Source organism: Fundulus heteroclitus, unplaced genomic scaffold (genome assembly GCF_011125445.2).
Source record: "Fundulus heteroclitus isolate FHET01 unplaced genomic scaffold, MU-UCD_Fhet_4.1 scaffold_82, whole genome shotgun sequence".
Classification (NCBI taxonomy): domain Eukaryota; kingdom Metazoa; phylum Chordata; class Actinopteri; order Cyprinodontiformes; family Fundulidae; genus Fundulus; species Fundulus heteroclitus.
In genome coordinates, this window is record NW_023397274.1 from 441,582 (window position 1) to 455,569 (window position 13,988).

Consider the following 13,988-nt stretch of genomic DNA (forward strand, 5'->3'; position numbering starts at 1 on the left):
ACCGCATGCTGTGCCTCCTCACTCAGTCGGCTGGCAGTGCAGCTTCAATATCATTGAGGTTTATCATTATCTCAATCGAAGCCTGAACAAAAACAACCCTGCATCACTGAGCGTGCGGCCAAATATAAACATTCTGCTCTCAGAACAAGCGAAGGCGCTGCAAAAGTGAGTGCAACCGAGGTCAGTACAAGGTAAACCTGCAAAAATAGATCTAAGCGGGAAAATAAACCACGGTAGAAATGGTAAGGATAATTTCAATAATTTGTTGTTTTTTTTTGTTTGTTTTTTTGTTTTTTTGTGTGAAGTCAAATTAGTTTTTAGCTATTTGATGGCCCTGTACCAATACGTGCCAATGCAGAAGCTTCTATAGCCCTCTCTTAACGGTTAGGAGTGAGCTCCTTGGTCACGTACATCATTTGAACATCATGATGTCTACTTTCCAATTACAGAAAATGTCTGTAAAAGCTTTAAACTGTATATATACTCATGCATGAGTATATATGGAGAGCTAAACTTTACCCCTGAGCGTGGGCAGAGTTCACATTGCAGCATTGTACTTAAGTTGCTAAAAAGCATGATTAATGCAAATTTACTTTGAGGTTCAGGTCCATTTGATCTCCAGAAGGAAGCAAAGACCTAAGTGGGTATTTTTGAAGCCACACTGTTATGTATATGAATACTATATGCTTTACTGAAGGGGCATAAAGTCATCTCTTAATTTTAGGTTATTACAGTCTGGAACTAATGGTCTCCACATGTCCTTCCTTGCTTACTGTATTGCAAAGACCTGTAGCTTTGCATCCAATTCTGCAGGTTCTATTGGGCTTGTTTGTCAAAAAAAATATAATATTCTAAGACCTTAAGCCTGATTGAATGCTGACTTTAGCTTTTGATGTCCATTGTTGTTCAAGTGGTATCTGAAATTCGGCTTCAGATATCATTATACGGTCATATTCAATGAATTACAATATGCGTTCCAATTAGGCTTCTTGGTCAGAATAAAATTACATTTTGAAAATAACCTTTAAACAGGTGTTAAACATAATTTTCTTTAAAGCCCATTTTTCTGCATCAATGTTTTTATTTATAATTTTTTTTATTGGACTGATGTAATATTCAAATCCTAAATGTAATTGAATTAGCTGAAAGCTAAAAATAATCATAAATGATTGATTGTGTGCAACTGATCTATTTAATGTTTTTTTTTTTACTCAATAAATTAGATTATTAAAAAGCATTTCAATAACTAAATTTACCAAGTATCTTAAACAAGGATCACGTGACAATTGATGTTTTTTTTAATTAATTAATTAATTTAATTTTTTTTAAATAGGGCAATGCTTTAAAAAAACTTTTACAGATTTCTACTTTTTTGCTTCTTTTTTTTATCCCACTAAGCCAAAGCTTTTTAATTTTATTTAAGGCAAAATAACAATACTGATCCTATGTGGAAAACTAATTATGCCCCTTTTTTATATCATGTTTATACTGCGATTACCCACATTTTCTAGAGAGATGAATTCCATTTTAATGCAACAACAAAGTCAGATTACTGCTCAAATCCAGAGATCACTTAATTAGAATCTGCCTCACAACATGAAGTAGGAATAAAAGATCGTCAAAGGCAACCTTTACCAAAATGATTGAGATCTATCAGTCTGGAGAGGGTAACAAAGCCATTCTTAATGCTCTGGCTCTAGTCAGTAAAATTCTCCACAAAAATAGAAATTGCACAACATTTGTAAACCTAGAGTGGCTGGCCTGTCAAAATTACTCCAGGAGTGTCTCAAAAACTCATCCAGGAGGCACTGCAGACCTCTTTTTGCCTAAGTTAAGGTCACTTTCCATAATTTAGCATATGGCCCAAAACTCAAATTTCAAAAGAACCATATCAATGACCCGCAACATTTTTTGGTAAAATTTTCGGTGGACTGGCAAAAGAGCTTTTTGGAAGGTGCTTGTCACGTTATTTCTGGCTTAAAAATACCCTCAAGCTCACTTGGGTTATGCATCAGATCAGTGATCTGGAAGATTGGACATCGAACAATTTTTGTTTTGGTATGATGGTAAAAATGTTGTTCGTGTTGGGATACACTACAACTTGGATGAAATAAGGCAATTCTGCAAAAAAACAAAAAAAAAGAGTGGGCCGCAACTCTACAGCGACATAAGTCTCCATTACAAGTTAAAGCAAACACTTGATGGCCATTGTTCTCACCGACGGTCATACAAGCAATTATTTGGAGTTGGTTCTCACACATTTTCCTTTTTAATAACCATCATTGTTTTGAAGCTTCTAGCTTTTGTATTTAGTCGGGCTATATTTGTTGGATGTAAACATTTGTTTGCTGCGAAAAAAGTAGCAAAACAAAGTAGAAAAACCCAAGGAGCCATGGAGTAGTTTCTTTTCAAGACATTTAACTGCAGAGAGGAAGCCTAATGCTGATTATAATGTGGTCTGCCATATTCTAGTTCAAGTTAAGTTGTCATTAAGGCAGCCATATTTCAAATGAGCAAAAAACGTTGCTCCTGTGTTCAGACGGAGACAAATGGAGCCAAAGCACGCACACTTTCCAAGCTGTAAAACATGTTGACAGCAAAAGTCAAAGCCTGCTTTGCTCGTCCTGTCATTCCATCACCACATCAAAGGAAAAAGGAGCCTCTTTGCTATAATCGTGGGAAAACCATCTGAAAATAGTCCCGTCCCACAGCTGCATGTAATCTGCTGTGTGTAGCGGATGCACAATGAAACATCAAACATCTCTGGTCTCATGGAGCAAGTAAACTACAGCTAAATTACCCTGAAACAACAAAGGTCTGCTTGTAACAAATGGTGTGTAATTCTTGCCGTGTGTTTATTTCTTACACCGTTGTTATTGAGAGTTTAGAGAGGGAATAAATTGGCTTAAAATTTTGCAACCTATATAGTGCAATGCTGATATTGTCTTGTAACACATCCCAACCCCAGAAACACATATGCAGCACAGCTATTTTAAAACGTAAACATTTCCCTCTGAGCAACAGTTATTCCTTTCTTCTCGCTGTGTGTAATTTATGGTTTCGATGAGCGCTGATAAGGCTGCTGACGTTACGACTGCATAGAGAGTGTGCTGGAAGATGATTAATGGAACAGTTTCGCTCAGTTATGTCACTTTGTCATAGTTTACATTCCCCAAGCACTTCCTCAAAAAGACACTTCACTGTCCACAGCATCTGGAGGAGGAGAGAAAACACGTCTGACTAAAGGGAAACACTCCTAAATTAATATTTATTTAAATCAGAGTACTGGAGCTTAACCCTTTTTAGATTTAGTCATTTTTTTAATATTATCTTTGGATTAAGTGCATGACATTTTTTTTTTATATATATATAATTTTTCTATGAGCCCAGAACAGCTCGACTTTTTCTGAGTCGAAGTAGGGATAAGCAGGTTTTCATCTGAGGGGAAATGGACTGTGGAAGCAAACTCCTTGTCCTGCTGTAATTTCATTACGGCGTTAAACAGGTAAATCATGACAAATGACATAATGAGTCTGAATTAGGAAGAGTGGTTGAAAACCCAACAACCTGTGTCAGAATGATAATATCCAGCTCTTGATATCTGCCATAGTGCAAAGTGGTATTTGGCTTCATAGCTCTGTGTATGTAAATTACAGCTAGGAAGGCTGAGACGGTGTTTCATTTGGCCGTTTGACCGTTGGAATGAGGATGTTGGTTCACATTTAGTGCAACTGCAGCGTCACCAGTAGCTGGTGAGAGGGCAGAACTGGACAAAAATATGACAATCTTCTCAAAATATAGTTGAAGGATTTTTGAAACCATTACCTGAACTCATTGACTGAACAATATTTTGATGATTATGAAAATAAAATATGAATCTTCAGCAAATCTTAAGGTATCACATGTTTTCGCTCCTTGTGAACATCTATAGCTTTGACATTTTGTCCCAGTTTCTGTTTATACGTTGTGTTTTATTTAGAACTGACTGGTTTTCTTGAGGTTTTCAATATGCATTTGTGTCTGGTTGTTTCCAGCAGTTTCCAGTTTATTTTATGGATACTTTTTACTCTAATATCAAAAAAGTCTTGCTGTTTAGCCACTAGTCGGCCAGAAGACGGCTGTGGGAAGCAGGGTTAGGAAAGTATGATAATTGATGTTTATTTATTGTCATTGAAACATGGAGCACAGTGCAATGAAACACCATGTCCAGGAGGAAACGGCTGGTTTTCTTCTTGATCCAAAACCTCAAAGATGATGGATTAGAAAAAAACGTCAGCCTCATGGTTAAGCCACATGATTTTCTTCTATGGCCTAATGCATTTATCCCCCTGTGCATATTATGTTGATTATTGTTTTTAAATGTTCCTGCATCGTCAGGCTGAAAATAAATCTCAAAGATTATCGGTGGAAACAACATAATTCAACCTGCTGTTGTTTACATTTCTCCATATTCCTTTTTTTCTGATTACACATTGTTAAACTTGTCATATTACATCTTAAACCTTCTGCTTTTAGGAAGTTCTAGATTTGAGATGAGGGCATGTTCATAGATATCGCCACAGTTACTCCACACCCAGTAAGCTACAGTGATACAGGGTGAAGTAGAGGGGACTTTAACCACTCGGACCCCCCCACTGACTCCTGACAAGCTTAGTCAGATGTATTATCATGGCTGAAAGTAAAGCAAAAACACTATGGGGGACTTAAGGCATTATTTGACCATATAGGAGGTTCTGCAGCCCTTTGTACATTAAAGCGCGCTTAAATGCTGTCCTAGACAAAAGCACTTAACGGGAGTTATGCTCACAGGCACAAGGGAGCACAAAGAAACTGATAGCATGCAGTAAATTCCCCTCTATCAAGAAAACGCTTGGGACCGCTGATACAAAGCGCACCGAGCTTCTGTTTGACATGTTTATGTAATCGCTAAACATGCACACAGGATGAAAACTGTTTGTGATGTATCCAGGCAACCGACAGCAAACAGTCCAGTTGCGTATTGCTCAGTGTTTGCTCTGGTGTAACCCGGCATGTTTCCGTCAATGTTAGCATGTTCAGGCTTGGAGGGTTTTAAGCCTTATTTTAAGCCTCAGTACAGGGAGCATAGGCGTTAGGGCTGGAATAGGATTATCACAATTTGGGAACTTTAGGTTACCAAAAAAAAAAAAAAAAACACAACAAAAAAATACACAGAATTTATTTAGCACTTTTTATTTTAGTCATAATGACCACTCAAAGGACTTTAGACTTGAGCTACATTCACAAGCACACGTACACATTCGACCTGTCACAGGAGGAAGCAAGAATCAAACCCACAACTTCCAGATTGCAAGAGAACTGCTCTACCCACAGAGCCACACGCTTATAACTGTAAAGTTGTTGATTCAATTTCTTGATCGTACTCATGATGCAAAAGCATAATGTAAACAAGGAACGTATCCCCTGGTTCTTCATACACACACTTTTGAAAATAGTTATTTTTCCTCGTTTTTAAATGATACTTCCAGGTCTTTCAGGAAGCCGTTTGGGGGAGAAAGCTCCATGAAAATAAAAGTCAATGATGGTTATTAAAGGAAAAGGGTGAACCTTTTAGACAAAAAAAGCTTTACTGAAAGTAATGAGTCATTTTGAAGGGTCATTTACAATCTATAGCATTTATTTTCATCAAAGACGGCTCTGTAACTATTAAATAAACAGCTGTTAAATTTCAGAATGGTTTTCAGTTCCTTGTTGCACAGAACATACATGTTCACTGCCCTGCTCTCTAGAGTAATATTGGACTTACAAACCAATATTGCCTGGTTAATTAATTAGTTGGGTAATATACTTGGGAGGCTAGGCTGCAGTCTGTTGCTTGTACAGGCATGGCACTAAGATTTTGCAAATTTAATCCAGTGGTGTCCAACTTCCCTCCTCGTGCACTACCAGTCTGCAAGTATTTGATGCGTCCCTTCTTTGTATCACATAAGCGTCATGAATGGCTTGTTACCAGGCTTCTGCAAAGCTGAATACCTGTTTCCAGGTCCGCATTGAAAAAGAGATCTCCGAGTTCTATGGGACATCCTGTTGCTGTTGTTTTTATTAACGCAATTGTGGTATTGTCTCTTTCCAAGCAGCTCATTTTGTCTTTCTTGTAAGCTGGGAGAAGGTGTAGAAGCCCTCTTTCAGCCAGCTGGCTCACATTGTACAGCAACAGGTGGGAGCAGGGCAGTGCCAAGGAGCTCAGTTCTTCATCTAGCTGGAAAAACTCCGGTCACGTTGGCATTTCCGCTGGCCTCTCATTATAAACCGTTAAATTGAAGGAATTGCATGTCTTTACATTTTAGCAGTTTTGAAATCATAACTTGATAAAACCTGGGTACACCTGTTAATATCAGAAAAAAACACACCAATTTTGTCATTTAGATCCAAGTGAAGTTTGGATCTGTGATCTATGCTTCTGTGCTTTAATATGTTGATTCTGGTTCCTGGGCCATGCATCTGCTTTGCAGAATAAGTGTTACGAGACTAACTAACGAGAGCAACACAAAACACTGTAGACAGCTTGTGTGCAGACTTCGCTACTGGCTTGACCGAGTGGCAGCAATGCAGGAAAAAAAAAAACTATAAACAGAAGTTGGATTTTAATAGAACATTACTGGCTCACAGTGGTTTGGAAGAATGAAACCAGTGCAAGGGATTCTTCTCTGATCAGTGACATGCCCTCAGCCATGTTTGTCTGCATATCTCATGATACAGCTGTCAAGCTCTGACTTTCAATCTGCTCCAGTTTAAATATAGTAAAATAAACGGTAATCAGAGATCATGACACAAGACGGCTACAGATGCTTGGAGTCACAGGTTTACTACAGCTCATTTAATTAGGATTATATAGAGCTGTTTCACAACCAAAAATGTTATTTTTTTCCTAAAAGAGAAGTGATGGGCTCCTCGAACGGGAGTAATTTTTATTTGTGTGACAAAGAGATTTTAGCCGTTAATCCACAAGCCTGCACTGAGAACTTGTCAATTAGGGTCTCCATCTCAGTCAACTGCCATATGCCAGACTGTTTCTCTTGGCCCCGAAAGAGAGACAGGCAGAGTGGAAATGCGTCAGAGTGCTCTGCCCTCAGGCTTTACTGCTCTTGTTAACCTCCTTCTTCTCAGAAGCTGCAGCTGTATGTCAGGGTGGGTAAAAAACAGAAACAGACACTGATGGACAATGTGAGAGGCAACCTTTTCATTTTTCTTTTCAACCAAAGCTGTCTCTAACGTAACATTTACCTGTATCTGACATTTATCTATTACCTTTTCTTAGAAGCTTGTTAAGAAGATTTCCAAAAAAAAAAGTGAAGCATACTTTCTGATTGAGACATGCTCTGACTCAACTATTTCTTCATCGGGGGCTGGATTTCTCAACACAATGAACTTATTCTGAAATACCTTAGATGGTGAACAGATAACAGCAACCATCTTTGGAGAAACATGAAGCTAGTCTTAATTAACACAAACTAAAAGAAGTACTGTTGGTGCTCAACAATGGCTCATTGGACTTTTTTGATTATACTTTAAACTCAGTTATACTGATAAACATAAAGTGCCAGTCAAAAAACTGTTTCTTTTAGATAGAACGTGAGTTTTTTTGTTAGAGACTGACTCAGAAACTAAAAGTGAATGGAAATGGATACAAGGTTTTCAACAGTTTTTACAGCTAAAAATCAGAAGTTTGTGTTGTGCAAATTATCCGAGCTCCTTTACTGTTATACTTGTTAATGAACAAAATCTATGGAAACGACTTGCCTTCAGAATTTGCTGAATTTAACAATTCAGATAATTGCTAAATGCAATCAACTATATAAATTTCTCTATAAATCCAGCTGCTCCTCTGTGGGCCCCAGGGATTTGTTGGATAACATTAGGGAACAAACAGCATCACGGACACCAAGGAACACACCAGAAAGGTCAGAGATGAAGTTGTAGAGATGTTTCAAGAACAGTTGGTGTTGTAAAATGAAATCCAAAAAATATAACATCTGACAGCGCTGTTTAATCCATTATCGGCAATTGAAAAGGGTGCAGGATGTCTACGCAAACCGACAGGCCAACCGAGAGGAGCGTGGATCAGACGAAATCCAGTGGCCCATGCTCACACTGGAGGAGCTGTAGAGATCCTAAACTTGGGTGGGAGAATCTGTTGACGGGATAATAATTGTGTGCTCAACATCTGCCAGGAAGAAAAATATTGTTTATTTTCTTTAACAGGGACGGTACAACTAAAACATTTACTGATGGGCAACTGATGCAGCTGATTACAGCCTCAGTCCCCTGTCAGGCTTTTGATCCAGGAGAACAAAACCCTGTGTGGCAGAATAACACGCCCTAAAAAAAAAAATCTGTGAAGTACGATGGTGTCAACATCACACTGTGGGGATACTTTTTCTTCAGCTATCAGTGGGAACATTAATTGAAAATTAATTGAGCTAAATACACTAGGCAATCCTGGAATGATACTTATTACAAGCTGCAAATGACTTAAGAGTGGAATGAAAATTTCACTTTCAAACAGAACATACCACCAAAGCTGCAATGAAATAATTTAGATCAAAGCACATTTATTTGTTAGGATGGCCTAGTCAAAGTCTTCACCTAATTTTAAGTAAGAATATGTTCCACTCAGAAAACAGATTTTCACAGATGCTCTCTGTCCAATCTGACAGAATGTTTAGCTTTATATTCAGTAAAAACTGGTGCTACAAAGTACCGACTCCGAGAAGCCGAACAGAAATGTGCACCACAGTTTTCTGATTTTTATTTGTGGAATACAATCATGCACCACTTTCTGTGTTTATGATTTCAAGATCGCAACAAAATGAATTCAGTTTTTTGGTTGTGAAGTGACAAACTCTTAAAAGTTTCAATGCATATGAACAAATCTGCAAGTCACACTGCATCCACACACGGCTGATGTGCTTCTGAATAAATGAATCACACTTGACGTGTTGGATTTGGGATACTAATGCACTGAGATAACCGTACCGGTATCATCAGGCATAATGAAGGGATTCGCTTTAACTGAAGTCTGAGAGTGAAAAATGCTGAATGATGATACTGCCACACACAAAAAAAAGGCGTTCCACATGACGGACCAGGTTATACTCTTTAAATGTCCACTTCTAGAATTATTAACCAAAGTTTATGCTGGTGCACCACATGTAACGCATGTTTGAGTGCCCCCTGTGTTGTGTCTTTTTTCTTTCAGCCAAACAAGAGCTGGTCTGGTTACACAAAGAGCAGGACAGCAGTGGGTCTGAATTAAACAGATGTTCAGGGGACCACCCTGTCAAGTGTTTGTTCAGTTTGCTTTGGGAAAAGACAGACACGGAGAGAATCCGCCCAGCTGCCCCAGTCTGGGACACTGATAGCAGATACATGCTGCCTTGTTATTATAGACTGGGTTCTGTTCAGAACAGGCTATGCTGTTTGATCCTGAGACCTCTGACTGTTTTCCCTGGCGCGGCGACGCGTTTCTCCATAACCAATTGCAATAATGCATTGGTGGAGCTCATTGGAAAATAAGCAGTCTGGATATTAACTGTTAGGTGGAAAAATTGTAAGAGGAAGCATGGCCAGAGATGACGTTTGTTTCTGCAGGGCGGTGCTGCTTAACCACCCGGCACAGGGCTCTGTTAATGCGCTTCAGCTCAGGCGGAAAGGAAATGTGTGAGTTTGTTGACTGTTGTCCTGATAGAGACAGGAAGGGAGCTAGGCGATGTACCTCAGTTCCTGGTCCAGAGCCAGCCTCTATAACTCATTTTTTTTTTGTTTTATTTGCTTTTGTTTTGTCTTGTTTTTATAGGGAAAGAGGGACACGTTATCTGTGAGCGCAGACCAAATGTACAACAAATTATTAAAACCTGTTATCACTGAAAGTTGCCATGCATTTCACCCGAGGATGGGAACTTATTTTTAACACAAAACTGATTTTACTGAAGAAAAAAAGTCCACCGCTTTAATATAAGTGTCACTGCCTGCACATATCAAGGATAACCCAAGAAAAGAGGTGAAAGGTTTGTTGGATGTTCTTCAGTTTCCAGAACATCTCCTGAGTAAGATGAGAAGGAAGAGGGGTGCAAACGGACTGCCCCAAACCTTCCTCATGGTTTTGGAAATGTAGCAGCTGATTCATGTGTCGTGCAAATCAAATGTATACTGCCCCTTTAAATGAGTATGGGCTTTAGAAGGGGAAAAATACAATGTTTGCTCAATCTTTGCATCAAGAGCAATGTTTAACTTGAATTTGTGCCTGCGTGGCTATTCTTCCTTTCTCCTTTGCATACCAAACATGAGGTATGAGCTTGACTTTGGAGAGTTAAATAAAAAAACCATGGTGTTTAACTTTACTCCAAACGCTTCAGCAATAAACTGTAGGTGTTTCCTGTGAATTAACGTTTATTTTCTTCTATGTCTTCACAGACCCTCCACTGTCCTGAAAGAGGAATCCCACAAGGTACGTAGGCCGACATTCATTTAGCACTGCGTCTGAAGCATTTATTTAGACTTTATTACAGAACCCCTCTGAGATGATGTGGGGAGAAAAAAAATCTCGCTTTGCATGTACACAGTGCCTTACAAAAGTATTCACACCCTAAGAACTTCTACAACCAAAGACATCAATGTATTTAACTAGGGTGTATGGTTTTTCATAACTGTAAAGTGCAAGAAAATTTTAAAAATGGTTTTCAAAATATTTCCCCTGGTAAAATCTTTCAAGATGTGGCAATACACCTACACTAGTCTGTACTCCATACAAATCAAATCCTGCTCACACTTTACCAGCTTTGCACAGCTAGAGACAAAAGGTTTCCCCTTCCGTCTTTGCCGACTAGCTCAAACTAAGTCAGATTAGATGGAGAGCGTTAATGAACATCAATTTTCAGGGGTTGCCATGGGATTACTGGGATTTACGGTTGGACTTTGACTGGGCCAACATGAACATGCTTTAATCTCAACTGTGCAGTTGAAAGCTCTGATTGTATGTCAAGGTTTTCTGTCTTGCTTGAAGGTGAACCTCCACCCAAATCTCAAGTGTTTATCAGCCTCCAACTGGTTTTCTTCTAAGATTGCCCCGTTTTTAGCTGCAGCCATCATTTTATCAACTCTGACCAGCTTCACTATTTTTGCCGAAGCAAAGCTTCCTCAGAGCATGATGACGTCACCACCATTTCTCACCGGGGTGCTGGTTTTCAGGGCAATATGCAGTGTTGTTTTCCTCCGCACAGTGTTTTGCTCCTGATTTAGGAAAAAAAAAAAAAAAAAAGGTAAAATTTTGGTCCCATTTGACCTAGAACACCTTCTTTTACGTGTTTGCTATGTCACCACTGGATTTGTAGTAAACCTTATGTGGGACTTCTTAGGGCTTTCTTCTTGCTTCTCTTGCAGAAAAGCCAGATTTGTGTAGTAAATGTCTAATAATTGCCCTGTCGGCAGATTCTAGCACCTGAAATGTGGATCTCTGTTGCTCCTCCATGGGTCTCTTGGCTGCTTTTTTGATCAATGTGTCCGGACTATTGGTTGAGGTGGATGGCCATGTCTCCTGTTGTGCGATACTCTTTCCATTTTCAGATGACAGGTTGACCAGCCCCCTGTGACGTGCTTAAAGCTTGTAACATATATATTTTCACAGAGCCCTACTTTTATCCTCTCTACTTTACAAACTACTAAGGCCTTCCTAATGATGCTGTATTATACTGAAATTAAATTATACACAGGAGGACGCTGTTAATTATGGGAGTCATGAAGGCAGTTTGTTGCACTTGTTCATTTTTTAGAGCTGTCAGATTAGAGGGGGCTGAGTACATGTGCAGGCTACACTTTTCAGATTTTAATTTGTAAAAAAAAAAAAAAAAAAAAATCTAAACCGTTTTTCAGTTTTCTTCCACTTAGCCAATTAAATTCTATTTTTTTATTTTTTTGAGAAATCCCAATTTTGTGGTTGAAATGGGACAAGTAGTAAAATAGTTTGAATACTTTTGCAAGGCACTTGAGGCACCTTTTGAGTTTGTATTTTAATTCGTCCACCAGTGTGAGAGCACGGTGCATTTGTGTGTTTTGTGCTGTGAATTCTAGCTTTAGTGCATGGGATTTTTTGTGGATGTGCTGTTTGTCTTCACCTTCATTCAGGAAGAGCCTCAGGAAATCATTAAGCCTGTGCCCATCACTCACCCTGCGCCAAGCACCACATACACCAAGCCACCGAGCCAGCCCACTCCTCTGTACAACAAGACGGCTCGGCCGTTTGGGGGGGGCGGGAGTGGGATTACAGCCTCTTCCTCCCCCGCTGCTCCAAAAGTTGCCTCTATTCCCTCCGAATCATCAGCTTTCACTCCAGCCGCCCCCTCTCAACCGCCGCAGCCTCTGTTCCCGCTGAAGTCCAGCCTCGCTGCTTCAGATTCGGCCGCAGTAAACGCGGCTCCCAAAATCAGCGCTGGACGCTCTGCCTTCACCTCCCCGTCTGCCTCGTCCACCTCATCTATCTCCTCATCCTCACCCAGAGTGACGGCTGTCCCCGCCCAGCCTAATGTCCCGCAGCCCTCCGTCTATAACACGCCTATCAACCTGTACTCCAATGTCAATGCTTGTGAAGTGGCTGTTGGACAGAGGCGAGGCCTTTTGGAGAGCCAGGGCGTTTCAGAGCATGTCAATGGGTAGGTTCAAAGTTTTCATTTTATTTTTTTATTTTTTTTTATCTTTCTTTATAAAAGAGATTGATTACCAGCTAGTGTTTACATTAGTCAGGAGGCCTGCTAGTTGTAGTTCAAGACTTGGTGTTATTGAACATTTTTGTGGTTCGTCCGTCTGAAAAACGCATTAAAGCCAATATAACTCATTCCGATCTCCACCATGTTAAACACTGCGCTCTGTTACACTTCACCCCAACGTATTTAACTTATTTGAAAAGCAAACCGTGAAACCACTCATCATAATCTGTGCTCAGATGATTACAAGAAGAAAAAAAATGAGGCTTATTTTTAATCTTGGTTTAATTGACATTGGTTGAATTCATACTTGGTGTATTTGTTTTTATCTCAAGTCCAGGCTAGGGACAGAGTAACTGGTTTCAGTTCTGGCACTGCTGTAGGATGTTTTCTGAGCTGATAAGGATTTGTTTGGTTGCATACTTTACATTATTATGTGTAACAATTGGATGAAACAGGCAGAGATGTCATGTTTGCTTGCTTGTTTTCCCCCATGCTGGCATAGTTTCTCTGTCATCCAGGACATTGAATTTATGTGCAAAATGTTCCTTCTGTTTAAGCATTTCCTCCTATTTTTTCAGTTTAACGCCCCCTCTTTGTACCAGATTTAATGAAGCCTACAGTTGACCACAAAGTGTAAATGTTATAATATTCAGCAGACTGGATTTTTAGTTGCAAACCAAACAGCTATAGCATTTCTGTGGGAATAATTTGGCTTTTAAACACATGGGGGGCAACTTTATCAAAATAATTTATTGAGCTTTGAGCTGCAGTCAAATTAACCAATAACACAAAATATCTATAATTTTTTTCATAGTTATCAATAGTTTTTTAAGGATATTTTATACATGTAGGGTCCAGTATTAGATTCTTCTATTATAGCCTAGACTAAAATACCACCATTTCACTAAAATATTGAATCCTTGATTTTAAACAACAATGCATGTGATTTATTTGGGTGGGCTTTGGAAGTTTCCACACCATGACTGTTTGAGTTTTTCCGTCTCTGGATGTATTTCTAGAAGTAGATTTGTCCTTGTTGTCATCTTTCAGCCAGCTGACGGGCAGCTCTTCACTGCTATGTGCTTCAAACAGATGGAAAGATTTGGATCACTCCAGCATTTTTGTTGGCGTCTTATTCAAAGGACTTTACACTTTTGGATATAACGGTTGACAGAAAAATGTAGTGGTTTTTAAAACCACCATTCTTTTTCAAGCCTTCAGCACTAATGGAGAAGCATTTGGGAGGACAGG

The 13,988-nt window shown here is 39.3% G+C and overlaps 1 protein-coding gene across 3 annotated transcripts in view; it reads left to right on the forward strand.

The window, feature by feature from the left end:
- The window catches only part of pdlim5b (PDZ and LIM domain 5b), a 46,835-nt gene that overhangs the window by 20,841 nt on the left and 12,006 nt on the right, over window positions 1–13,988 (forward strand). For 2 of the 3 annotated variants that reach the window (XM_036134454.1, XM_036134455.1), the window contains exons 4-5: window positions 10,453–10,486; window positions 12,160–12,683. In XM_036134454.1, the coding sequence (XP_035990347.1) occupies window positions 10,453–10,486; window positions 12,160–12,683 (558 nt within the window). The remainder of the gene's footprint in view (window positions 1–10,452; window positions 10,487–12,159; window positions 12,684–13,988) is intronic. The other variant, XM_036134456.1, reaches the window with a different exon arrangement.